Raw genomic sequence first — 27,951 nt, forward strand, 5'->3', positions numbered from 1 at the left:
CAAATCAATGGAATCAATATGAAAATATGATGCTGGGGTTTCTGATCTAGTATTTGCTGAGGCAGAGTGCTGGGGCTTAGTGTATTTGTCTCCTCTCTCCCCCCACCCCCTGCTTCCTTCCCCCTGAACAGCTGTTTGGTACAATTGTTGAATTTTTTTACAGCACTAATGCACATGCAGCAGCTGGGTAGAGGCCAAAACGTACTATTAAAATACCTCTCTGAGGCAGCCACAAACCAGACACACTGAAGCCAAGAGAATGTAATGGAAATGTGCCAGGAGAGTCTATAATCCTCCGAATGCTATGAGGTTAGTTTCCATGCAAATACAGTCTTTGAGGAGGATGAAGAGGCAATTCTCAGCTGCTGCTATACCAGCTAGTTCTCCGTGGAGAGCATTTGGTTGAAATGTAGGAAGCACTTATGTTTCCTTCTGGCCTCTGGCTGGTTTCTCATAATTGTGAGATTACAGCATGCACAAACAGCTACTTACCTTTTAATGTCCAGAGAGGGAGATTCTGTTGAAATGTGAAAAGCAAATGAAAACTGTCTCAGAGGCTCGAATTCAGGGAAATGCATGAAAGATCATGCCCTACTAATGGGCAGGGAAGCTTGCCACAGGGGTGTTTATGTGATTAAAAAACACACCGAGAGTTCAGGAGCTAGTGTTTTCTGAAAAACATCTATCCCATATGAAAAGTAAAATGTGTCAGCTGCAAATGTATTCCCAGCAAAGAGCAAAACATTTTTTCAGCGGTAGGCAACTTAGCCCACAAGCAACATGAGCTAAGGTTCATCTGGTGGCTAGTCTATACAGGTTCAAATATATTTATTGTAGCACAATCCTAGCCTTGTTAGCATTTGGCTCTCTGTGTATGCATGTACAGCTGCATAGCTATAGGATGTGGGAGACATAGCTTGCCAGTCATACGTGTGAAGAGGAACTCTAGATTGTAGTTGATGAAAAGTCGGACAGAAGCCAGCAGTGTGATGCAGCTGCAGATATGCTAATGTGTATTAATAGGACATAGTTTACAAATCGTGGAAAGGAATTCTTCTGCTTAATTCTTGCAGTCTGTCAGCTTCACCTTGTGGAGTGGGTGCAGAAAGGCTGGCAGGAGGCGAGGTGGGCTTTATCCAATGCCTGTCTAGCACTGCATTCTGTTTCTTTCAGTCGTTAAGCCGATGCTTCCAAGAGAGCCTGTAGGAACACAACTTGTCCTGCAACTGGGAGTAGCTTGTTGCCTTTGATACTGATATATAAGCATCATGACTAGTAGCCATTTATCAGATCTCTCCTACATGTATTTATCCAGTTCCCCTTTAATTTAAACTAGTGACAGTCACCATCTCGTAGCTGTGAATTTCATTACAGACGTACCAAAATGAAGGTCTAGCAGGATTGCATGTTGAACATGCTGCTTTCCTGTAGTGAGACATGGGCAACTTATCTCTCACATGGACTACTGCAATGCGCTCTATGTGGGGCTACCTTTGAAGGTGACCCAGAAACTACAACTAATCCAGAATGCGGCAGCTAGACTGGTGAAAGACCTACACTGGCTCCCAGTAAGTTTCTGAGCACAATTCAAAATGTTGGTGCTGACCTTAAAACCCCTAAATTGCCTTGGTCCAGTATACCTGAAGGAGCGTCTCCACCCCCGTCATTCTGCCCGGACACTGAGGTCCAGTGCCGAGGGCCTTCTGGCGGCTCCATCACTGCGAGAAGCCAAGTTACAGGGAACCAGGCAGAGGGCCTTCTCAGTAGTGGCACCCACCCTGTGGAACACCCTCCCACAAAATGTCAAAGAGAAAAACAACTACCAGACTTTTAGAAGACCTCTGAAGGCAGCCCTCTTTAGGGAAGCTTTTAATGTTTAATAGATTATTGTATTTTAATATTCTGTTGGAAGCCGCCCAAAGTGGCTGGGGAAACACAGCCAGATGGGCAGGGTATAAATAAATTATTATTACTAGTTTTATTTATTTATTTATTTATTTATTTATTTATTTATTTAAACATACATCCACCAGGAGTGATGCCACACTCACTGAGTCAGGGAGATTTTGGGCATCACATGGCAAGCCAGAGTCTCAAACAAAGATGTGCTCACGCAATCCCACATTCCTGCCTTGTTTGTACTCCTCACTCAGTGGCGTCAACGCTGGCTTGGGTCTTTTCCACAGTATGGAAAATGTCAGGGCCCCCAAGGACATGCTCTGTTGGTCTGTTGGCAGACCAATTTTGCGTTACAAAGATGTCTGCAGATGTGACACGAAGGTTGGCAACATTAACCTGCCAGCTGGGGATCCCTTGCAGACGAGCACAGCACCTGGTTGTGTATCTGCAGCAGTGAGCAGTGGAAAAATGGCCACTGGGAGGAGTGCATCTGCATCAGCACAACCAGATACCTTCAACTGCCCCTTCTGCAACAAAAAACATGTCTCTCCCATATCAGTCTCTACAGCCACAGCAGGCGCTGTAACTCTGCAAAGGTCTGACTTCAGTCCTAAGGGCACACTCTTCCGTTGTCTCCTGAGACAGATGCCAGTCAGAAGCCTATCATTTTGACTCTCCTGCCTGTCAGCAGTCCTTGGAGGATGCTGTGCTTGAAAATTGAGAGGGAGAACAACTTTCTACAGTATCTCCTTTCTCCACACTGTGCATAATTTTTTTTTATATAAACTTTCATTATGTCCCCCAAACACAGCCTCATCAGTTGCTGCATGCCAAATCTGGGCATCATTCCTGCAAAAATTCTCATGACTGCTAAGTGGAGTGCTGATAATATGGCTGTGGTGTGTGCAATGTTTGGCCACATCCCAGAGCAGCTAAGTGGGCCAGAGTGCATATCTCTGGGTCTTTGTGTAGGTTCATTTACTTGCTTTTTATTACAGAGGGAACCATGTGGCCCAGTTCACGTTTACCAGAACAGTGGTGGTGGTCGCTTTCCTATGACTGGATCCCAGTTAGTATTGATGCCATCTGAATTATGTGAAATGGGTACACTTTTCATATCAGCCGAGCTTTTTTGGGTAGCATCAATAGAAAGCATGGGCTTTCCATAATGTCCATCCCAGGAAAAAAGTTTGTGTGCTGTAGGGTTTTGCCATGGGAAAGTGTTAACTCTGCCACACTAGTCTCATGAAAGAAGCTTGTGCAATGGCTGAGATACGGAGTTTTCCCCATGCTGCCACAAACTGCCCATTTGCGTGCCCCTCTGGAGTCAAGAAACCTTGGGCACATAGACGGAGTCCATAACTTGAATTTCCTACACCAGAATTGCGCCTCTGAATAACCAGCAGAGAAAGGCACCACATTGTGGGCTCCTTCAATGCCAGTGTGTTCATCCCTTGCACTTTGGGTAATGTTTGTGGTAGGTAAGTCTCTCCCCACACCACCTAGGTGTTCTGCGAGGGGTGTTGCTGGCATGAAAATGATCCACTAAGTATATATGAACTGAGACAAGTGTGGATTTGCCCTGCAGATTTTCTGTGGCCGAGTTGAAATTATACAGTCACACATGGAGATACCCTGGGTTGTTTGCAAAAGTAAAGGAAAAAGTGTTGGGCCTGTTTGAACAAGTCCTCTTATTTTTAATATTATTATTATTATTATTATTATTAATAATAATAATATCAACTAATTAATTATATTTTTAGGTGGCAGGACTCAGAGCCAATTACAGATTAAAATATGAACTAAAAATATAGGGGGGAAACGTAAAATAAGTAAACATTGATAGTTTTATTTCTATCTGTTGATCTATTAAAACCATACAAATTACTTCTCCGCCCAGTTGCTTCTGTGTGTCTCCTTCAGTCTGCAGGGTGGGTTTTCTCCGCTTCCCCGTCTGCCCCCCCCCCAGCATTTCCGCCTCCCCACACTTTTCTCTGCGGATTCCCTGCCCCACCCGGGTCTAGCCTTCAGATCTACCCTTGCGGGCGGCCGCATCGCACCAGCCCCTCGGGAAGAAACCCACAAGCGCCGGCCCAAGCAACAAGCGGACTGGGAGCCCGGGGGTGAGCCCACGGATGGGCCGCCGGCGCGACAGCCCCTTCGAGCTGCACGGTCGGAGGTGATGCCAGCTGGGCACGCTTTGCCCCGGGCGGCCCCGTCCGTCCCGCTTGGGCTCCGGGCATGCGGTGCGACTGCGATCGCCGCCGTTCTCCGAGGGCAGCTTGGATCCGCCCACTGGGCGCTGCTGCCTCTGCAACTGTGGGTGGGCTGCAGCGGGGCTGGCGGGCGGCGGAGGGATGGTCCTGAGTCCTGCGACCGCCCTCCTCTCCTCCTCCTCCTCCCCGGCCCAGGACGGCGGGCCACCCTCCCGCCTCGCATGGAGCCTGGGAAGGAACCGGGCGCCCCTCGGGACGCCAGCGGAAGTGGCTTCCCCTCGCCCGCTCCTCGGGGCGGCTAGAAGCCCGAAAAAGAGGCCTGTCCGACCCTCCAGGCTGGGCGGGCTCCGGGCTGAGTCCGACGGGGCGGGCGGGCGGCCCTCCTCTCTCCTCTCCGCCTCCCCCGAGTCGCGGCCGCCGGAGCAGCTCAGGGCTCGGCAGGCATCCGAGGAATTCGCTCCCGCCGAGCGCGGCGCGGGGTCCGGGCGAGGCGGGGCGACGGGGCCGGAGGAAGAGGGGGGAGGACGCCGCCGCCGCCCCGTCGAGTGATGGCCCAGCCTCTGCTGCGGAAAACTTTCTCCCGCCTGCGGGGCAAGGAGCGCCTGGGGCGCAAAAAGGCGGCGCAGCGCAAAGAGCCAGGTAACGGCGCCCCGGGGAGACGGGGGTGGGCTGGGTGCGCCCCCCCCCGCCAGGGAGTCCACCCCACCCTGCGCAGGCGAGAGGGTCCGCTGGAGGGCTGGGGCCAGAAGGCATCTCCGGCATTTCCTCTGCCGTTGCTGCTAAAATAGGCAAAAGGAAGCGAGGGGAAGGAGCTGCCAAGGATGGATGGATGGGCGGCGGGTCCCGTCTTTCCTTGGAGGGGGGCTCTTTCCTCTCCAGGTGGAGGGACACTTCTGCCGGGATCTCCCCTACCTACCCAAGAAACAGGTCACAGATCCCTCCAGATCCCACCTTGACAGGCCCTGGTCAGAGTTTGCCCCCCCCCCCCATGCCACAAACTCGCCGGCCAACTTCTCAGTCGCCAGTTTGGGCTCAGCAGTGCCAGAGCCAGCCCAAGGCATTTTGCCACCTGAGGCTAAGGGCAAGGTGGTCCCCAGGAAGGGGTGCTAGGAAACCAGGAATTACCTTCATATGTGGTGGGGGTGTAAAATGTACTACTTCTTTTTTTTACAAAGGGTGTTTAAGGAGGTAACAGAAATTGCTGGCTTAAATCTGACTGAAAGTCCCGAGATAGCATTATTTACGAAGGTTATGAAGGACTTGCTGGCAATTTTATTGACAGCTGCAGGAGTTCTTCTAGCTAGGAAGTGGAAGAGGCAAGGTGAATATAAAATGGAAGAATGGTATCAAGAGGTGTGGGATATAGCTATTAATGATAAATTAAGCTGTGCTATTAAGGTAAGACGGGGAATATGCCGGAGAAATGATTTTGAGGAAGGTGTTTGTAGAATTTGTACTGTTAAAACAAAAAGGGGCCAAACCATCGCAAGAGGAGTTGAAATTTTGGGAGGTTGGAGTGGGGGTGCACATTCTTATTTATTTATGATTATTACTTTGTCAAAATAAAAATGAAATTATATGGAAAAAAAGATGGTCCCCTCCTTGCTTCCATGTTCTGAAGGTGACTGTGCTGAGAGATGATTCCGTCTTCAGCGCAGGCAACAGGACGGCAGCAGTGCCCCTGGCACACTCCTGAGGGCTGCTGGCTGGTTTAGTGGGTGCAGGACAGGCCGCCTGGCACACCCGCTTGTGTGCCCTCCAGCAGAAGAGGCGGAGCTGCCCCTCAGCAACTGCTGCCTGAGGTGCTTGGCTCCCTCTACCCAGTGGTCCTGCTGGCCTTGTGTAGCACATTCCATGAGCAAAGTGGAGGGGCTGGCCCAAGATGGCAACTAGAGGGCAGGGGCTGGGGAGGCAGAAGACAGGCAGGCGGGCGAGTCAGGCAGGGGCCAGGCAGCCTGGGGGATACAAGAAGTGCTTTGTCCCTGAAGTATCGTGTCTTTAGCCCAAGGACAGAGTTGTGCAGCCCCAATCCAGGTGAGCTTCTGGCAGACAGGGAGCGGATGGTGCATGCGACTGCTGGTCACCTGATGGACACAAGAGCACCACATGATGCCAATCTAGCCGGGCCATGGTGTAGTTTTGTCACCACAAATGCGTTTTTTTCACACACTCACTGTTTTTGTGGCTGCCTGGTAGAAGCATAATCCTGCACATGGCAGTCGATGTGCCCACGGCTGTGTGAAATGTACCGTTAAGGTATTCAAGCCCCAGAGATGTCAGCTGCCGTTTCCTTTAATTGGAATTATAGGCAAGCCATACAACTGAGAACAACCTTCATTCGGTATCCCTGCAACATTCAGTCCCATGGGCTCAAAATTCTGGGAGATCTGAGTTCACCTTGTTTCTTTCTGAAGTTCTTGTAATAGTTGCCAATTTCTCCCTTGCCCTTTAAGTTAATTGCTGTTTCTAACTTTGTACTGTAGTTTTAGGTTTTTATTGTTTTATTTTATGACTGTAAACCTCCCTGAAAATTCTAATGGAACTGAGGAGCTGGATAATAACTTTTTTATAAAAAAACAACCCCAAAATAATCATTTTTATTTTTTTAAAAAAGTAGGTTTTCTGGAATCTTTCCCTTGGGTTGTTGATTATGTGGCATAGTATAGTGCCTCCTTCTTACTCCCAGTTGTGCATCTGAGTTTGTCTTTCAGGGGGAAATAAGTATTCGGATATAAGGTTATGTGAAATGAAACAAGGTTCTCTAATGCATCTCTTGGGAGCAACGCGTCCCAAAGCAGCACCAGGGTAGCACATTTGGTCAGAGCACGATGCTAATAATGCCAGGGTTGCAGGTTCTATCCCTGTATGGGACAGCTTCATATTCCTGGATTGCAGGGGTTGGACGAGGTGAGCCTCAGGGTGCCTTCTAACTCTATGAGTCTTGTGTTCTGTGATCGTTTGCTGCTCCTTCCACGTCCCCCTTTGCTCCCCAGCTGCCTTCTCTGTGGCTTGTATGTTCGTTCTTGGGCTGCTCCCTGATCAATGGAGCTCTTCGTGTGCCGAGTTACTCGTGGACCTACAAAGGGAGCTCTGTGTCTTGGCCGGGGAGGGGACTGCGCAGTAAACAACAGGAAATCCAACTTGGCACCGGGTCTGAGCAGCTGGGAGATGGGAGGGACCTCCTGGCCTCAGCTGCATTGCAGGCCTTGGCTGCGTGTCTTCAGGCCAAGCCCGGGTAGGAGTGGGCTTGAACCCCTCCAGGACCCTTTCCCCCATCACCTTTCCTCCACCCCCCCCATTGGTCCTCACCCAAGGCTTCTGTGAGTTGCTTCTATCCAGGGCATGGATGCAGTACTCCGAAATCTGCTTGTGCCTGCTGCTTTCTTCTGCTGGGGGCTTCTTTGCTGTCTGGATGGATTCAGAAGTTTCCTCCAGAGTTTAAACAGAAGCACTCAAGGCTCAGTGAGCTCATCCCTAGGAACATTCATGCATATTAGCCAGGCCACCTCAACAGCCCTAAATCCCTTCATAGTATCAGTCTGTGGAGAAAGGCTGAGTGCTGGAAGGGAACAGAGTACAGTGGTACCTTGGTTCTCAAACTTAATCTGTTCCGGAAGTCCATTCCAAAACCAAAGTGTTCCAAAACCAAGGCGTGCTTTCCCATAGAAAGTCATGCAAAACCGATTAATCCGTTCCAGACTTTTAAAAACTACCCCCAAAACAGCAATTTAACAAGAATTTTACTATCTAATGAGACCACGGATCCATAAAATGAAAGCAATAATCAATGTACTGTACTATAAAATAAATAAGGCAGTATTGTAGATGATTAAAATTTTAAAAAATTCTTACCTGCACTGATGATAGTCGTTTGGATGGGGGGCTTTTATGCATTTCTGCAGTCACACAATCCATCAGTAGCTGAACTGGGTTCCACACAGTCACAAAAACAAATTAACTGAAAAAGCCTCAAAAACAAAAACGCAGAATAAATAGCAAAAGCAAAGGAGCCAAACTTAATCTGTTCTGGAAGTCCATTTGACTTCCGAAATGTTTGAAAACCAAGGCACAGCTTCTGATTGGTGCAGGCACCCCCAAAACAATAGGCGACAGCCACATTGGACGTTCGGCTTCCGAAAAATGTTCAAAAACCAAGTTTGGGAACCAAGGCGTTTGAGTACCAAGACACTTGAGAACCAAGGTACCACTATAGTGGACTTTGAACAGAGACCCAGAGTTCAGTTGGCACAACCCTTTCTTATTGGGTAGCTCCAATGTTTTCAAGCGTAATTCCTATGTGTCTGTGTGCGTGGAGGGTTTCACAGTACATGGGGAGAGGTTGACCCTCCCCACATCTGCTTCAGCGCCCTGAAAATGCCCCCATGTGGCAGATAGGCTTCAAAACAGTCTGCCCTATGTCTGCATGGGGGGTAGCCTGAAAAGGGGAGATGAGGAGACCCCGTCTGTTGCACCTGGTCCACGGGCCAGCTGTTCTGCTCCATCCCAAACAGGATAGCTGGCACCTAAAGCTTCCCTAAGAGTTTCCTGTGCCAAGTCTCTGTTTCCTTCCACTTGCGAACCACCTTATTGTTCAACAAGGCCTTGCCTAATGTTTACTGCAACAACTTCAGTGTGCTCTGAACTCGAGCGTTACAACCAGGCACAAACACATCATGCTGGTTTCTGTTCTCCGCAGATTCTCCTTCCGAGGCGCCATCAGCTTTGGAGTCCCCCACGGAGTGTGGGCTTCTCCCACCGGGTGATGGACGCGCCAAAGGGGCTGCCGTCACCGTGTCGAGGAAGCAAACCTGGGCCAAGTTTGCTTGGAGCAGCCAGGAAGAGCCTCGCAGCAGGAAGCTGAGCTCTCCAAATGCTGCACAGACACCCGCTGACCTCGGCGAAACGCTGTCCCCAGAGAGCCATCCCCACATCGGCTCAGCGGCAACTGGGCCCAAGGATGCCGCTGAACCATTGGTCGGCCCAGCAGAGACCCGCACCTCCAGCATCGGCGCCAAGTGCAGCAGCCAGGGGGCGTACCTGCAGAGCTTGGAGAGAAGCAGCCGCCACTGGGTGCTCTCCTCGGGGAAGACCCAGGGGGCAGAAGAACCGGCGGCCGGCTCCAGTACAGAGCAGGAGCCCAGCACACTCTGCAGCAGCGAAGGGGATATCTGGTACAATCCCATCCCAGAGGATGAGGACCTTCAGCTCCCCAACCTTGACAAGAGGTGGGGCAGCGGCGCTGAGAACAGGAGCAGGAAGGAGAAGCCAGGGGAGGCCAAGGCTGCAGGCAAAGGTCTCCACCTGGCTGACTCGCACCAGGCAGGTAGCGATGGTTTGCGGACTTCGCCGAGCCATTCAAGGCCAGCGAAGCAAGCGGAGGAACCGAGCAGCAGCCACCAGTCCCGGGCCTTTGGTGAGAGATCATTTTTCTAAGAAGATCCCCATGTTTTGTACCCTGGGGTGGGAGAGCTGTGGCTGGATGTTGTCAGATTCCAGCCCCTCGTCGGAGCCTGCAAGCATCGGCCGATGGTCAGGGATGATGGGAGTTGTAGTCTAGCAACCTGTGGAGGACCACTGTGGCGGGAATGTAAACGGTGTTTCCATGCGCTCTGGTTTCCGTCACAGTGTTCCATTGCACCAGAAGCAGTTTAGTCATGCTGGTCACCTGATCTGGAAAGCTGTCTGTGGGCAAACGCCTGATCCCTCGGCCTGCAAGCCACAACCCCATAGTCGCCTTTGACTGGACTTAACCATCCAGGGGTCCTTTACCTTTTACCTTTTTCGTTAACTGATGTGGTTAAACAATTACAGTGGTGCCTTGCAAAACGAAATTAATTCGTTCTGCGAGTCTCTTCGTCTAGCGGTTTTTTCGTCTTGCGAAGCAACCCTATTAGCGGCTTAGCGGATTAGCACTATTAGTGGTTTAGCGGCTATTAGTGGCTATTAAAGGCTATTAAAGGCTTAAGGGATTAGCGGATTAGCTGCTAAAAGGCTATTAGCGGTTTAGCGGCTTAGAAAAAGGGGGTGGGGAGCGGAAAAAAATCTCAAAACTCGCAAGACATTTTCGTCTTGCGAAGCAAGCCCATAGGGAAATTCGTCCTGCGAAGCGCATCGAAAAACGGAAAACCCTTTCGTCTAGCGGGTTTTCCGTCTTGCGAGGCATTCGTCTTGCGGGGCACCACTGTATTTAAAAAAGAAACTCAGACTGAGTTTTAGCACACATGAAAAACTTAAATCCTTATTTCCAGATGAATAGCCTTTGGACCATAATATAATTGAAACAGAAAACTATCTTTAGAAATGTCTTTCCTCCAAAAGCATTTTATTTTAAAAATCCTAGTTAAATAAAAAAAAAACATATATATATTTTTAAAATCATTGATTTTTATCCACCCTGGGCTTCACCCATTGCCTCCCCCACCACTCTCCTGGCCCCATGGCCTCCCAGCCCCATTCTAGTGGCATTTCTCCTTTCTCATCATCTGGGTCAAATTAACTGCCCCTCTGGCACAGCTGTCCCAGGGCAGCAAGCCAGGTCGCCTTGGGGCATCATGTGAGTTTCATTCCTCTGACGTTGCGCGTATCCCACATCAGGGTTTTGACGTGGAACTGCTCTTGTATGATAATGATAATAATAATAATAATAATAATAATAATAATTATTTATTATTTATACCCTGCCCATCTGGCTGGGTTTCCCCAGCCACTCTGGGCGGCTTCCAACAGAACACTAAAATACAATAACCTAGTAAACATTAAAAGCTTCCCTAAACAGGGCTGCCTTCAGATGGTTGAACCATTTGCCCTGGTTTAACAGGAAGGCTTTGCTGCTCAGCCCTTCTGGCCCTTTCCCAGCCTTCCTTTTGGCTTGATGTCTCATTGCCAGGGAGCTGCCCTTCTGTCCTCATCTTCCCCACAGTCCCAGCCTCACAGCTGCCAGTTCGCATCTTACAGCACCCATTGCACTACAGGCCAACTCAGTCTAAAGCAGATTTTAATAGGCTGCTTTATTGACAGTTTAGATCAGTGGCACACAGAGTGGCTGGCACTGCCTCCTGCGAGGAGGGGGGTTAATTGGGGGGGCACTAAGACACAAGGGGATTGTGGGGGGGGGGGGCACTGGAGGTGTAAATGACTATCAGACTTTGAAAAGCTGATATCACTGGGTCAGGTTCCTTCAGTTCTGCTGAATTAATTCGTTTTGATCGTATATTGAACAAATGTGCAATTTGTTGTTGCTGTTGTATTGTGTTGCTTTCTTGCATAGTGGATTGTGCATGCAGACCTCTCTTCTGAATAATGCTTCTTGTGGGGTAGCAGAGGGGGCCCTGGGGACGAGTTTATGGAATCAAGGGGGCGGTGGCTCAAAAAAGTTTGGGAGTCTCTGGTTTGGATTACAGTGGTACCTTGGTTCTCAAACTTAATCCATTCCGGAAGTCCGTTCCAAAACCAAAGCGTTCCAAAACCAAGGCTCTCTTTTCAATAGAAAGTCATGCAAAATGGATTAATCTGTTCCAGACTTTTAAAAACAACCCCTAAAACAGCAATTTAACATGAATATTACTATCTAACAAGACCATTGATCCATAAATGAAAGCAATAAGCAATGTACTGTACTATAAAAGAAATAAGACAGTATTGTAGATGAGAAAAATTAAAATTATTTCCCCCCCTTACCTGCACTGATGATAGTCATTGTTTGGATGGGGGGCTTTTATCTATCTATCTATCTATCTATCTATCTATCTATCTATCTATCTATCATCTATCTGTAGCTGAACTGGATTCCATACAGTCGCAAAAACAAATTAACCGAAAAAGCCTCAAAAACAAAAATGCAAAATAAACAGCAAAAACGAAAGCGCCAAACTTAATCCATTTCAGAAGTCCGTTTGACTTCGGAAATGTTTGAAAACCAAGGCACAGCTTCTGGTTGGTGCAGGTGCCCCGGAAACAATAGCCAACAGCCGCATTGGACGTTCAGCTTCAGAAAAACATTCAAAAACCGGAACACTTCTGGGTTTTCGGCGTTTGGGAACTAAGGCGTTTGAGTACCAAGGCACCACTGTATTTGTGCATTTCTTTGACTGAATCTTTATTGAGAAGCAGCTGATACACCTGTCAATAATAACCATTTCCCGTGAAAATGGTCCTGCAGTGCTGAATTGTGGGTTCTCTAGTGTGTGTTTTGTTTGGCTTTGGCGTATTCTTCTTTGCAGTGCCATTGTAACGGAGACTTTGCCCACGTTGTGCCCTCCAGGGGTCTTGGTCTACGGCTTCCACCAGCCCCAGTCGGAACAGACCCCAGAGCCCAGCTGCCACTCTTTCCCCCGCCTCAGGGGTGATACCCACTGGGTGAGTGGCACTTGGTTTGACCTATCTTATACAGTTTCTCTCCGCAGGGAAAGCGGCAGTCGCTAGTGCGGAGCCTGAGGAGAGGGCCGCGGGCGCCGTGTCAGCGGCCCAGAGCCCCAGTGCCCCCAAGAAGGGCCACACCAAGGCCAAGTCCCCAGGCCCCGTTCGCAGCCTCTCGATGAAGATGAAGAAGCTTCCGGAACTGAGGCGGAAGCTGAGCCTGCGCAGCTCCCGGACCAGAGAGGCGGACGGAGGCCCCTCTCCCAAGGAGTCGGGCAACGTCATCAGCCGCTACCACCTCGACAGCAGCGTGGCTTCCCGGCAGACCCTGGCGCGGGCCAAGGCCGCCAGCAAAGGGGGCTACCTGAGCGACGGCGACTCCCCAGACCTCCTGGCGAAGCCTGAGGCCTGCCTGGGTCTCGAAGGGGGGTCCTTCCGACCGTACAGCTTCGCCGAGCAGCCCGGCTGCCTGCAGCACCTGTCCGGCCTGGTCAGCATCCACCTCCTTGGGGTGCAGGACTTCAGGCCCCCCAAGGCTGAAGCGAAGGAGGTCTTCTGTGTCCTACAGGTGGACTCGGTCAACAAGGCCCGCACGGCCCTGCTGCCTTGCCAAGCAGCCTTCCTCAGTCTCAACCATTCCTTCCAGCTGGAGCTTGAGGACGCCCAGCTCCTCAAAGTCGTGGTCTTCTCATGTGACCCTGCGGCGGGCAAGAACCGAGTCTGCTGCCACGGCTCCATCCTTCTGCCCCATGTTTTCCAAGGTGATTTATTATCTTCTCCCACCCACCCCCACCATTGAGTTTATAACCCAGCCTTTTTTCTCCAAGGAGCTCAAAGTGGCTTGTGTGGTTCTTCCCTCTCCTTATTTAACTCCCACAACAACCCTGTGAGGTAGGTCAAACAGAGAGGCAGTGACTGGTCCAGGTTCACCCAGTGAGTTTCACGGCTGAGTGGGGGTCTAAACCCTGGTCTTCCATGTCTAGCATTTTAACCATTATATCACAATGGTTCTTTCTGTTTAGGGAAGTCTTTAATGTTTGATGTTTTATCATGTTTTTAATATTCTGTTGGGAGCTGCCCAGAGTGGCTGAGGAAACCTGGCCTGATGGGCGGGTATAAATAAATATATTATTATGATTATTATTATTATTATTAAGCAGCAGGTGGATAAGTCTGTTTCCAGGGGGGCAAGCAGAGAGGTTTGAGAGAAGTAAAGGTACTATTTATTATTATTATTATTATTATTATTATTATTATTATTCTATTATTAATATATCACAGTGGTAATATATTAAGGTACCACTGTATTATTACTTGCACCTCCCTGGGCATTGATATACTGCAGAACAGAATCCTCACCAAAGGCCATCAAAATAATTCCTGCACATAACTCTCCATTGTATTTTCAACAGTGACAGCATACCCCCCCCCCAAAAAAAGGACAATAAGAAAATAACAAAACATAAAAAGAAAATTCAGGGCTAGATTGAAGAGGAATGGTGGGGACTGCGTCCCTTTCTTCTGAACCTTCCTGAGAACAGGAGGACAGTATAGATTTGCAACCGTGGTTTGCAGAAGGGCATAGTTCAAAGGCTGCGGAGGGGAGAAGCTGGGAAATATTGGGAAAGGAACAGCAGGAAGAAGAAGCAGCAGCAGCACCAGGGGAGAGACAGCTGACAGACCCAGTGTCTTTGGAAAGCATTCCTGACCCCCCTTCTCCCAGGAGCTGGCGTGCATTGAGAGTAGTAGAACAGAAAGCTCAGAGGCAGAAAGCACAGATCAGCCGGAACAGGGATGACGTAGGATAAGGGAGACTGAGGGGGTGGGACTTACTCAGAGTAACACATTATCTAAGAGAGACTGCATTCCTTCACCTCTCTCTGTGAATATTGAATAATGTACTTGGTAAGAACTCTTCTTGTTTATCTGCTTCTTGGCTGCCACTGTGGGAGGGATAGGATCTTGGCTCTGGGGCTTGGGGAAGAGTGGGTTTGAACTGGTGAAGCCAGACCAGGTAATGTGTTGCCCCTGTATGTGGGCTGAGATCCCCTTATTGGCCGGAGGGGATGAATAGCCTGGGTCACAGAAGTAGTAGTAGTAGTAGTAATAATAATAATAATAATAATAATAATAATAATAATAATAATATTATTAATAATAATTTATTATTTATACCCCACCCATCTGGCTGGGTTTCCCCAGCCACTCTGGGCAGCTTCCAACAAAACACTAAAATACAAGAACCTAGTCAACATTAAAAGCTTCCCTAAACAGGGCTGCCTTCAGGTGTCTTCTAAAAGTTTGGTAGTTGTTTATTTCCTTGACATCTGATGGGAGGGCATTCCGCAGGGCAGGCACCACTACCGAGAAGGCCCTCTGCCTGGTTCCCTGTAACTTGGCTTCTCGTAGCGAGGGAACCGCCAGAAGGTCCTCGGCGCTGGACGTTTGGGCCAAACATGACCTGGTTGGGGGTGGGGGGAGTGGTGGCTAATTCTGTGACAGAAGGGGTGGGTGAGGACAGATCTAGATGTGATCACAAACCCTGTTTTCTGTCCAAGGTGCTGAAGTGCCTAGACAGGCCTCTTCCATGGTTGTCACTTGACAAAGACGGATGTCACTGGAGCTGACCTGATGGTGTGGCTTTGCCAAGGGGAAAGGTGTAGGGTGGAATTGAGGGACCAGGCCATCCTCACAGCATCTCTCTCGACTTCCCCTCCTTCCAGGTTGCAGGAGCCAACAGCTTGCCATGCAGCTGGAGCCACAGGGCCTCCTCTACATCAAACTCACCTTGGTAGACCAGTGGGATCCAGCCAGCAACCAACAGGAGCCCCAAGTCTTTGGAGTGAAGCTGAGCCAGCTGGTGGAGAGGGAAGGGGCTGCCATCAAAGTGCCATTGCTGATCCAGAAGTGTGTTGCCCAGATTGAGAAGCGGGGATTAAAGGTAAATGCCCTCTCTCTATCTCTCTTTCTCTCCATCCACCCATCTCCACTCGACCTAGGCTCTTCCCAGAAGGCATAGCATGGGCCATTAAGGGGGTGAAACTTAATCTTTGCAAATTTTTGTCAGTGAGGAGTCTTAAAAACACGTTTTTGGGTGTAAGGAAATCAAATCTGCTATTATTTTTGTGATTGGACAACGTTTAGCTTGGTAGGTCTACATTTGATTAAGAAGCAGATAAACTGCTCTTGGTAAACCGAAGGATTTTGATTTTACCTTCTGAAAGTGCCAGGTAATGTAAAATACGGTATGATTTATAAATAATACTAATACCAACATAAAATAGGCTGTCTGAGTTGTGTTTGTAACAATTTGTTGGGTCTCTGGACCGTGATAAAGATTGATGATGAATATAAAATATTTTAATGATTTCTGTGTACAGTCGTACCTTGGAAGTCGAACGGAATCTGTTCCAGAAGTCCGTTCGACTTCCAAAACGTTCGGAAACCAAAGCATGGCTTTTGACTGGCTGCAGGAGATTCCTGCAGCCATTCAGAAGCTGTGGAAACCCTGTCTGACGTTCGGCTTCCAAAAATAATTCACAAACCAGAACAGTCACTTCTGGGTTTGCGGCGTTCAGGAGTCAAAACGCTCGGGAACTAAGCTGTTCGAAACTAAGGTACGACTGTACTTCGATACACATTTTATTGACCAAATGAAACTAAATTGATTTCACCAAAATATCTTTTGGATTCCCAAGTCACGTTACAACTTGTTAGCACCCCTCACATTTGGAATTTGAAGGATGAAAAACTCAGCTTGCCCTAATGCACTACTGAACCTGCCAGGGAAATGCCTTAAGCCAATGGGCCTCAGGTTTTGGGCCAGACCTCCTCTCTCTCCCCCAGGTTTTCCTGCAGCCAGGTCACCCGGCCTATGGAACAGCCCTCTGGAGAGGGGGCCCTTTTGCCCAAGTGACCGGCTGTGTCCTGCTTGTAGGTTGTGGGCCTGTATCGCTTGTGCGGCTCGGCGGCGGTGAAAAAGGAGTTGCGTGATGCTTTTGAGCGGGACAGCACTGCCGTGGTTCTCTCAGAGGACCTCTATCCAGACATCAATGTCGTTACAGGTCAGTGTCCTTGACCCCCAGCTTCGTACTCTTCCCTGTGGGCCCTGCAGAAACCAAACTCTGGCTGCTCTGCGGAGTCTTTGGGGACAGGTAGAGACACATCTATGTTAGAAGAATGCTGGAATGAAGTTATATGGTTTTAGCAGAAATAAAGAATTAAGCAAAAACTGATTGTTAATGGGCCAAAGTGGAAAATTTAAAGTTAGATTGTGTTAAGATAAATTATAGAACAAAAAATTGAGAAAGATGGAAAGGATTTGCTGAAATAGCTAATTGAACTAGAATACAAAAAAGGGAGGTGTGAGGAGGTCGATGAAACAAGTAAATGAAAGGTAAAGATATGGAAATATTGGATTTGTTTTTAAATGTTTTTGTTTTTCTTGTTGTTTTGATGTATTTTTTTGTTTTTCTTTTTATTTTCGATGTATTGTTTGTTAAATTTTTTATTGTTTTTTCCCCTTTTTTCTGTAACTATTAGACTTCTAATAAATATTTAAAAAAAAAAGAGAGAGAGAGAGAGACACATCTACGCAGCTGTGCTTCCTGTCTGCTCCCGGCTGGAGATACTGACAGGCACTCCTGGTTTTATACTGCTTCCAAAGTCAATACTGGTCCTTTATCCACAAAATTGCCTTGCTCCCTATTTGCATGCATTTTGACTTATGAGAGGCAGGTGTTTTTGAAGGGACAATGAGGGGGTCCTCCAGGGCATCGCAGTCCTCTGCAGCCCTTAATACTTCTGACCGATCCTCAAGTGCTCAGGGCTGTGCGCATGTGATGTCAGAGAAGTGGCCTGTTGGCAGGCCTGGAGTATGGTGGGGCTTTTCTGAGAAGGCAGAATCTGCCAATTGTTAGGATCATGGGAAGGGGCAGGGGGAGGCAAGCTCCAAATCATAGGCATTGGAAAGGAACTCAGAGGTCATCCAGCCCAGCCCCGAGGTGCAGGATGCAACTACATCATCCCTGACTGGTGGCCATCCAGGCTTTGCTTAAATGCCTCAAGCAAATGCCTCCACCTCCTGCGGGCATCTGCCCCCCTGTGTTAAGCAACCTTGCCCGTTTTGGACAGTTTCTCCATTTTTCTGACGGTTTCACTACCCTGCCATTTCTACCCGCTGGTTCTCCTTCCGCTTTCTGGAGCTCCAGAGATGGTGAGGTGAGAGGTGGAGCAAAAATCGCCCCAGCACAGGGAGAGAGGGAGAGATTGAGAGATTATGAGCAGAGGGCCAGGAAATGGCAAACCCCGTGGAAATGGGGATGCCTTGAAACTCTCAGTGAAATGAATGTATAAAAATAGTTTTAATAAAAATAAATCAAAACCATATCACCCTTCTGTTTCAGTCTGGAAGAGCAGCTGTGTAGGTCTGTAGCAATAAAGGGGTCTGGCCTGGCCCCTTTCCAGCCCTCCTGCCTCCCCCCACCCGGCCCTGCGCCTCAGCCTGTGCATCGGTCACCCTCACAGTCCTCCCTCTGTGAAGGAAGCTTTTGCCTGAAAATGTCCCTGATGATGGGATAGGGCAGTTTAAGGTGTGGCAAGAACTACTGGGTGGCTAACACCCCAGAGGACAGGATCACACTTCAAAACGACCTTGACAGATTAGAGAACTGGGCAAAAACAAACAAGATGAATTTTAACAGGGAGAAATCTAAAGTATTGCACTTGGGCAAAAAAAATGAGAGGCACAAATACAAGATGGGTGACACCTGGCTTGAGAGCAGTACATGTGAAAAGGATCTAGGAGTCTTGGTTGACCACAAACTTGACATGAGCCAACAGTGTGACGCTGCAGCTAAAAAAGCCAATGCAGTTCTGGGCTGCATCAATAGGAGTATAGCATCTAGATCAAGGGAAGTAATAGTGCCACTGTATTCTGCTCTAGTCAGACCTCACCCGAAGTACTGTGTCCAGTTCTGGGCACCACAGTTCAAGAAGGACACTGACAAACTGGAACGTGTCCAGAGGAGGGCAACCAAAATGGTCAAAGGCCTGGAAACGATGCCTTATGAGGAACGGCTAAGGGAGCTAGGCATGTTTAGCCTGGAGAAGAGGAGGTTAAGGGGTGATATGATAGCCATGTTCAAATATATAAAAGGATGTCACATAGAGGAGGGAGAAAGGTTGTTTTCTGCTGCTCCAGAGAAGCGGACACGGAGCAATGGATCCAAACTACAAGAAAGAAGATTCCACCTAAACATTAGGAAGAACTTCCTGACAGTAAGAGCTGTTTGACAGTGGAATTTGCTGCCAAGGAGTGTGGTGGAGTCTCCTTCTTTGGAGGTCTTTAAGCAGAGGCTTGACAACCATATGTCAGGAGTGCTCTGGTGGTGTTTCCTGCTTGGCAGGGGGTTGGACTCGATGGCCCTTGTGGTCTCTTCCAACTCTATGATTCTATGATTCTATACTCTCTCAGCACCATGATGACAGGAGCCCTCTCTAGTAAGGACTGAGGAATGAGTATGGGAGGGGACCCGCGGTGATGGTTAAAAGGACTGAGGTATTTTCTCCTTCTCCCCACTCATCCCTCCCCCCCAGGAATCCTGAAGGATTATTTACGTGAGCTCCCCACACCTCTCATCACTGACCCACTGTACCAAGTGGTCCTGGAAGCCATGTCCAATCGGGCGGCTGGGCAGGAGGCGAAAGAGGCGACGACGACAGCTCTCCTGGATTGCCTGCCAGAGGCTGAGAAGGTGAGGAACCCCCCCCCCCCCCAGGATGGCAGCTCTTCTGAGCTCACCCAGTAGTAAAAAAAAGTAAAGGTAAAGGACCCCTGGACAGTTAAGTCCAGTCAAAGGTGACTGTGGGGTTGTGGTGCTCATCTCGCTTTGAGGCTGAGGGAACCGGCGTTTGTCCACAGACAGCTTTCTGGGTCATGTGGCCAGCAGGACTAAACCACTTCTGGTGCAACGGGACACCGCGACAGAAACCAGAGTGCATGGAAACGCTGTTTACCTTTCCACCACAGCGGTACCTATTTATCTACTTGCACTGGTGTGCTTTTGAACTGCTAGGTTGGCAGAAGCTGGGGCAGAGAAATGGGAGCTCACCCTGTTGCGGGGATTCGAACCGCCGACCTTCTGATCGGCAAGCCCAAGAGGCTCAGTGGTTTAGACCACAGTGCCACCTGCATCTCAGTACACTCAGTAGTGTAGTAGCCTCAACAGGCTGACCACAATGTGGCCCTTGAAGTAGTTTTGGACTCCCCATTGGAGGAAACGTGATTTCCTTCCCATCAGAACCAGGCCCATCAAATTCCCCCCTGTTGTTGTCACTGTTGTTGTTTTGAAAAAAAGCATCAATTTTCATTATTGTCGTCATTTTTTATACAGAATGGTTATGACATAAGCACATGCAAAATGTAGTAAGAGTAATGAATGTAAAAAAATGCAAATAGAAAAACAAAATGAGAATACAGAGGGGAGGGGAAAACACGGAGACCACTGAGAGTGCAGTGCCACATACATTTATCACATATAAGAAGGAAAAGGTGAGCCAAATTAGGTCTCGCTAAAGCCTCGCCACATATTTATTGTGGAGCAGGGGGTTTAGTGGGCTATGCAGATGAGTTAACGTTGTAGAAAAATGTATACCTAGTCGAATAAAAGTGGTCTGTTAAGGACTCTCCGTTTTTGTGTCAAGTGTCCTGACGGTGCAACGTCCCCTACTTTGGGGAAGGAGGTGAGTTGGAATTTCCAATGGGAAGCCACTGGCATTCTGGCTAAGCAAGTAGCATAGACTCAAAAGATTTGTGCATGATGGGCAAATGGGTACCAGGCTCCAAGGATCGGAGCGCCACAACTGGGTCCTTGTTGTTCGTTTAATAAATGCATGAATCATTCCATTCAAGCAGTTATCTTCCTGCAGCAGCTAGTGCCATTTTGAAGAACATCAAATACTAGAGATCTTTCTATTTATAGTGGTACCTTGGTTCTCAGACTTAATCCGTTCCGCAAGTCCGTTCCAAAACCAAAGGCACGCTTTCCGATACAAAGTAATGCAAAACGGATTAATCCGTTCCAGACTTTTAAAAACAACCCCTAAAACAGCAATTTAACATGAATTCTACTATCTAACGAGACCATTGATCCATCAAAACAAATTAACCGAAAAAGACTCAAAAACGAAAACACAAAATAAATAGCAAAAACAAAAGCGCCAAACTTAATCTGTTCCGGAAGCCTGTTTGACTTCAGAAATGTTTGAAAACCAGGCTGCAGCTTCTGATTGGTGCAGGCGCCCTGGAAACAATAGCCGACAACTGCATTGGATGTTCAGCTTCCAAAGAACATTCAAAAACCGGAACACTTACTTCCGGGTTTTCAGTTTTTGAGAACCAAGGTACCACTGTACTTTGCTGCTCTAAAACCATCCCAGCTGAAAAAGAGACAGGCAACCCTTCACTAAAAGCCATCTTGACTTCAGGGCTCACCTGAACAGTACCAAGGAGAGGGATAACCATATATCTCAGGTGAGGGAGCGTCTCCACACCGTATCCCTGCAGTTTCAGGACCTCCCTTCCCCTTTCCCCAACCCCCTCCCAATTTAAGATCATTCCCTGTTTGGGTATCGGCCTCAGACCAGTGTCTATGAGGTTGATCTGAAGCAAGCTACCTCTTCTTCCATTTTCTTTTTTAAAAGTAAGTTTTACAGTTTTATATTCCACACAATAATCATAAACACAACCAGAAATTCATAAAATCAAATCTCCCCCCCCCCACCTCCCTGGACTCCCCCCAACCTTCTCTTCTGGTTCTTTAAATATTTGCTACTTCTGCTTATTTGGTTTACCTTGATTTTAAAATCTTTCTACTAATTGTTCTTATATTCTTATCATTTTTATATATCTTTCCCGATTGCATCTTTTGTTGTTTTCCCAACTTTTGCTCCTTATACACTTTTCCCCTTAATTGTAAATGTTTACTCAAAGCCTGCTAGTGAGTCCACTTCTTTGAAGTATTTCTGTAAGTACATCATAAACCGTTCCCATTCTTTTTTAAAGTCTTTATTGTACTTATCTCTGAGTTTTCCTGTAAGCTTCGCCATTTCGGCGTAGTCCATAACTTTTGCTTGCCATTCTTCTTTCGTTGGTATCCTACCATGCTTTCATTTTTGGGCTAGTGAAATCCTAGCTGCTGTTATAGCATACATGAATAGCTTGTTCCACTCTTTTGGCAAGGCCTGTCCTGTAATGCCTAACAAAAAAGCTTCTGGTTTTTTAACACATTATTTTAAACATCTTTTTCATTTTGTTGCAAACCATTTCCCAGTAGTTCTTGATTACTTTACAGTTCCACCACATATGGTAAAACGTGCCTTCTTTCTCTTTGCATTTCCAGCACTTATTAGAATTTTTTCTATACATTTTGGCAATTTCCTCTTCTTCCATTTTCTAGGCCACCCTGACAATGCTGTTGGATCACCTCAGCCAGGTTGCTGCTTTCCATGCCTTCAACCGCATGAATGCCCAGAACCTGGCTGTGTGTTTTGGTCCTGTGTTGCTGAACCAGGGAGCATCGGGGCCGGGCCCCTGTGGCCCCAGCCACCACCACCGCACCATTGCCAGCACCATGGACTTCAAGCACCACATCGAAGTGTTGCATTACCTGCTGCAGGCCTGGCCAGGTGAGTGCCAAGTGGGGAGGCCAGTGGGCAAGAGAGGGCAGGTGGCCAGGAAGGGGCTGGCTGGAGGCATGCGGTGCTCTGGGTTTCAGTGACATGGAGAGCCCGGCACCTGCCAGCGTTCATGCTGCAGTAATAATAATTTAATAATACAGTGGTGCCTCGCAAGACAAAAAGAATCCGTTCCGCGAGTCTCTTCGTCTTGCGGTTTTTTTCGTCTTGCGAAGCAAGCCCATTAGCGGATTAGCGCTATTAGCGCTATTAGCGGCTATTAGCGGCTATTAAAGGCTTAAGGGATTAGTGGATTAGCTGCTAAAAGGCTATTAGCGGCTTAGATCAGCTGATAAGCGGCTTAGATCAGCTGTTAAGCGGCTTAGCGAACACCTGTTAAGCGGCTTAGTGCCTTAGATAAAGGGGGTAGGGAGCGGAAAAAAAACCAGGAATCGCAAGACATTTTTGTCTTGCGAAGCAAGCCCATAGCAAATTCATTTTGCGAAGCACCTCCAAAACGGAAAACCCTTTCGTCTTGCGGGTTTTCCGTCTTGCGAGGCATTCGTCTTGTGGGGCACCACTGTCATACCTTGGATTTCAAATGCCTTGGCTCCCGTACAAATCGGTTCCCGAACAATCGAAACCCAGAAGTGAGTGTTCCGGTTTTCGGACAAATTTCAGAAGCTGAACGTCCGGCACGGCTTCCGTGGCTTCCAATTGGCTGCAGGAGCTTCCAAACGTTTTGGAAGTTGAACAGACTTCCCAAACGGGTTCCATTTGACTTCCAAGGTACGACTGTTATTGTTTATATGTCGCCCATCTGACTGTGCTGCCCCAGCCACGCTGAAATATTAGCAGGATTTTAATCTCACTTGTAATGTAACCAGTACTATGGACAATATGGATAGATACAAAATATAGATTACTAAATAATATGCAGTTGAAAATGTTGACAATAGGACCCATGGGGGGGATTGGGGGGGGGTCTTGAGATTCAGAGTAATCTCTTTATATGGATGTGTATTTGGTATGGTTATAAATTTATATTTGTGAAATCAAAGAGAAATGATTAATAATAATAATAAGGGTTTGGATTTGATATCCCACTTTATCACTACCCTAAGGAGTCTCAAAGCGGCTAACAATCTCCTTTCCCTTCTTGCCCCACAACAAACACTCTGTGAGGTGAGTGGGGCTGAGAGACTTCAGAGAAGTGTGACTGGCCCAAGGTCACCCAGCAGCTGCATGTGGAGGAGCAGGGAAGCGAACCTAGTTCACCAGATTACGAGTCCACTGCTCTTAACCACTACACCACACTGGCTCTCCGAAAATAAAATAAACTGTAATGGCTTCTATAAATCCAGACTGTCCCTGGAAAATAGGGACACCAGATGCGTTGTGTTTTCATAACTTACTTTCCCTTTCCCTTCAGCCCCACGCAGGGTAACCGAAGAGGAGAGCGAGTGCCCCCTGCCCATCAAGCCACCCCAGCGCCACTGCCGCCCTCCCTTGGACCTGCCACTGCTGCAGACCACCGTCGTGGCCCGGAGCCGCCCTCGAGGCCTGGAAAGCCCTCCCAGCAACCGCTACGCTGGGGACTGGAGTGTGTGTGAGCAGCAGTTTTCGGCGGGGCCCAGGCCGGGCGGCGACACCGACTACGACGAGGTGGCTGGCAGCGAGAGCGACAACGAAGAGGACAACGGAGAGGTGCCTCTGCCGCACCACAACCGAGCCGTCTTTGTAGGGGACTTCGCCTTGGTGGAAGACCCCGAGGCTCCCTTCAGCGCGAGGCTCAACCTGAAGGACTTTGACGCCCTCATCTTGGACCTCGAGCGAGAGCTTTCCAAGCAAATCAATGTCTGCCTGTGAGCCGTTCTCTCGGGGCAGAACATTGCGAGGCCTGAGGAAGGGCCGAGTGCGCCTCTGCTGGGCCCTTTGGACAGCCAGGCTGTGACCAAGCCAAGCTCAGGCGGTTGATCCTGCCTCCTTATCAGTATTCTTTCGGATCGCGGTACTTCGAACCAAGTGGTCCGTCTTTCGTTTTGTTTTCGTATGTCTTTTCCCAAAGGGAGGCGCTTTCGCTGTGACTCTGGCTACCAGAGTGCAGTTTGCAGAGCGCTTTCAACCTCCTAAATTCCCACCGTGAAATTTAGTGCGGGGACAGGAAGGAAGCGTTTCTTGTTCCTGCATTTCGAGGAAGAGATGAGCTGACCAAGATGTTGTTTTCTTTGCTTGATAACGTGGAATCGGTAGTATTTAAGTAGCACATTTTCCCTCAGCATCCAGAGCACTTCCAGCAAGCCCTCAAAGGTGGGTCAGTATTATTACCCTCCCTTTATTATAGATGGGAGACAAGTTTGTGAAGCTGTCGCTTGCCAAAGGCTAGGCTCCTCTGCGAGTTTGTGCCTGAGCTCAGGTCTGAGGGGTGCCCTTGGCCAAGTGTCCTCCAGCTCCTCTTGGGGGTGGGCTTATCTGTCAGAGGCAGTGGTCTGGGCAGCCAAGAACTTCCATTTCAGTTTCCCACAATCCCCCTGAAGGAGCATGAAACTAGAGATTTCTGGGAAATTAAAACAAGAACTCGAAGCCACCTGGTTCTGATTGGAGCACTGAAAATATGTTTGGGGTGGGGGGCAAAGACAGGGGAGAGCAGGGGCATAGTTTGGAAGGGTGGGCTGCCAGGGCGATGTCCCTTGGTGCATTTTTTAAAGAGGGGGCTGCACATTTGGCTTCTCATAGCCCCCTGGCAGTCCCAAGATGGCCCCAGGGCCATGTTGGCTGGCCAAGCTCCCCACTGTGCAGGAGGGCAGGCAGTGCAGCCCTGCTTGGCTCCGATGGGGTGGGGGGCACTCTGGCAGCGTTGGTGGTGAGGGCTGGGCTGGCGCAGCAGGCTCCATTCACCCTCCATGCCACACCCCCCTGGTGAACCCCAGCCACCAGCAAACCATGCTATGCTGCTGGGTGAGGAGGCTGACCAGTTGGTTCAAGGGGTCTGCCTGCTGAGGCCAGGCCTAACCGTGTTCCCCTAATTCTAATTTCACGGTTTTTAAAATGGCTCAGCTTTTGTTTTGACTGTGGAACTGAGTGAGCAGTTCATTTTCACTTTCTTCCTGCCTGAAAGTAGGGTTGCCATATTTCAAAAAGTGAAAATCCAGACAGAAAAGTTGGATGCTTTTGAGCTATTTCTGAGCAAAAACGACACTGCTGACATCAGCTGCCGTTCATCCAGATTTTCCAAGACATTTAGCCAATTTCCACCCGGACATTGCTTTGTGGCTACAGTAATCCAGGAAATTCCGGATGTATGGCAACCCTACCTGAAAATGAAAGGCTAAACTCTATGAAATGCCCAAGTCTTGGGGGGAGGGGCAAGGCAGGAAACCCCAAACCCAGCTTGTTCCTCTGCCCTGGAAGACACTCAAAGTGCAAGGGCTGGGATCCCAGTTCCTTCTCTGAAAATTCTTGCAGCCCCGTCTGTGACAGGGGCTTCAGTGTGATTCTCCCTCTTGTTCTGCATTGCTGGGCAGCTGAGATTCCCCCTCTGGTGCCAAGACCTTTGTACGGCATCATTAGTGCCCCGTAACTGCTAAATTTCTGCTAAAATGCAGAAATAGCCTGCTGCCAAGTGGGATGTGAGAAAAGGAGAATTGTGCCACCTTGCCAGAAAAACAAATAACCCTGCCCCCCATTTGCATCAGAACATGTACTTGCAGGATCAGCCCCCTATCCCATTTAGGTCAGTATCCTGCCCTCACAGTGGCCAACGAGGACCTGAGTTACAACATCTCTCTCCCTGGCTGTGATTCCCAGCGACTGGCCTGTTGCCTCTGGCGGTGGAGCCAGAATGTAGCCATCATGGATGGAAGCCATTGATAGGCTCATGTTGCATTAATTTGTCTAATATCCTTTGAAAGCCACCAAGGTGCGTGGGCCTCGCTACCGCCTATGGCAACAAGCTCCACATGATTAGCTGTTCACTAGACTTTCTTTGGTCTGTCCCGAATCTTTCAACAGTCAGCTTCGTTGGGTAGCCCAAGCTCCTAGTACAGTCATACCTTGGATCCCAAACGCCTTGCAAGTCGAACGTTTTGGCTCCTGAATGCCGCAAACCCAGAAGTGATTGTTCCAGTTGGTGAATATTCTTTGGAACCCGAACGTCCAGCACGGCTTCCCATTGGCTGCATGTGCTTCCTGCAGCCAATCAGAAACCGCGCTTCGGTTTCCGAACGTTTTGGAAGGCAAACGGATTTCTGGAGCAGATTCCGTTTGACTTCACAGGTACGACTGTATTACAAGAGAGGGAGAACACCCCCCCATCCATTTTCTCCATGCACAATCTTATACAACCCCACTCCCAAGTTGCAGCCTCGTGGAGGCTTTGCTCCTTCTGGTTGCCATTTCCTGAACTTTTCCCCAGCTCTACAATATCTTTTCTGAAGCATGGCAACCAGGACTTTTTACACAGTGTGGCTGCACCTTAGGCCTTCTGTAATGGCACGGCAATATTGGCAGTATTATATTCAAGCCCTCTTCCAATAATTCCGCCCCCCCCCCAACATGGGATGTGCCCCTGTGTGACAGGTAGTGTCTACCTGAGCACACCTTTTTTGGAAGCATCTCAGCTTCTGGCGGTCCTTTGCGGCACCGGCTGTTTGGCTAGTTCCTCTCTTTCATAGCAGGAGGAAGTTCTTCAGTGGAGAATGGCCGCCACTCGCTTCATCTTAGTCCGCCATATTGGGCTGGGCCAAGACGCTCTTCCCATAGGCCTGGTTAAACCTTTTATTTAACAAGTGGGGCAAGCATGCCATGGGGCAAGGTGTGTCTCAGAGGGCCCAACTACATGTGACTGAGGCAGCCCCAGCCTGTGCCCGCCTCCCCACTTGCTGATATGCCAGTACAGTTGGCACCTCCCTTGCCAGCAGCTGCCACAGAACTGCAGAGGGGTGTGAGAGCAGCTCATGTGCTCCTTTGACCAAATAACGCCAGAAGATACGTGCCAGCAGTTCGTGTCCCCTGCAATAGATTTTTAGACCCTTAGGGTGCCAGGCCATAATCAAGCTGAGAAATCTGAACTCCATTTCACAACCCCCAGAATGCTGTGTGCGTGTGTTGGTTATTTCCACATCCTTTCCGGTTTCCATCGTTTCCCCTTAATTCTGCCTTTGCGATGCAGTTTTCAGCTGATAGGAGACCACGTTCTACAACTCGGGAGCGCAAAGCCATAGCCAGCCTAATGAAGAAATGCGGTACGGAAGATGTGGGCTTTTTTAAAAAAATATTTGTATGTCCTTATGGACAATTAAATATCTGTGAATGTACAAGTCTGGCTGTTTTTGTTTACGTCAGTGTGGGAGAAGGCATATGGTATTCACATGCGTATGATGTATCTTGGGGCCTCGATCCTGTTTTGCGCCACAGTCGTTTTCCGCCATTCTAGCACTTGGCTGAACTAAATATAAAACCACCCAACCTCCATACCACAAAACCCTTAATTCTCTAATAGGGAAGTCCAGTGTTCCTTTCTTAACCCAATTAAAAAGTAAACACACACACTCACACACCGTGATGTGGTAGAATACACATCGCTACCACTTCATTGTGCGGATGGTCAAAATGTGGAAAAAAAGTGTACTTGCATTCACAAAATAATGACTTTGATCCTTTATATTAGATGTCATGGAAGTGGAATCTACACACGTATAAAAAAACGCTGTGAGAATGCTTTTACAAAAAACGTTTTGAAAAAGACATTGAATTTGGTATAGCTCACCATCGCCATCTAGTGTCACATTTGTATATTGCACTTTAC

At 48.6% G+C, this 27,951-nt stretch overlaps 1 protein-coding gene across 1 annotated transcript; it reads left to right on the top strand.

Annotated features, from left to right (window-relative positions):
• Positions 1 to 4,297: 4,297 nt before the first annotated feature.
• Positions 4,298 to 27,463, top strand: SYDE1 (synapse defective Rho GTPase homolog 1). The gene is made up of 8 exons (XM_083419692.1): positions 4,298 to 4,754; positions 8,812 to 9,528; positions 12,518 to 13,231; positions 15,194 to 15,411; positions 16,408 to 16,534; positions 19,068 to 19,225; positions 21,929 to 22,157; positions 23,578 to 27,463. The coding sequence occupies exons 1-8, from the start codon at positions 4,664 to 4,666 to the stop codon at positions 24,012 to 24,014; spliced, it is 2,691 nt and encodes an 896-aa protein (XP_083275818.1). The 5' UTR covers positions 4,298 to 4,663; the 3' UTR covers positions 24,015 to 27,463.
• Positions 27,464 to 27,951: the final 488 nt, after the last annotated feature.

The sequence above is a fragment of the Podarcis tiliguerta genome (assembly GCF_965153285.1).
Source record: "Podarcis tiliguerta genome assembly, chromosome: 17".
Taxonomy (NCBI): Eukaryota; Metazoa; Chordata; class Lepidosauria; order Squamata; family Lacertidae; genus Podarcis; species Podarcis tiliguerta.

Excerpts from the sequence above, each read along its gene's own strand:
- SYDE1 (XM_083419692.1), top strand. The coding sequence starts at position 4,664 with ATGGCCCAGCCTCTGCTGCGGAAAACTTTCTCCCGCCTGCGGGGCAAG. Across the intron at positions 15,412-16,407 it reads TTGAGAAGCGGGGATTAAAG|GTTGTGGGCCTGTATCGCTT; the intron begins GTAAATGCCCTC and ends TCCTGCTTGTAG. Across the intron at positions 16,535-19,067 it reads AGACATCAATGTCGTTACAG|GAATCCTGAAGGATTATTTA; the intron begins GTCAGTGTCCTT and ends CCTCCCCCCCAG.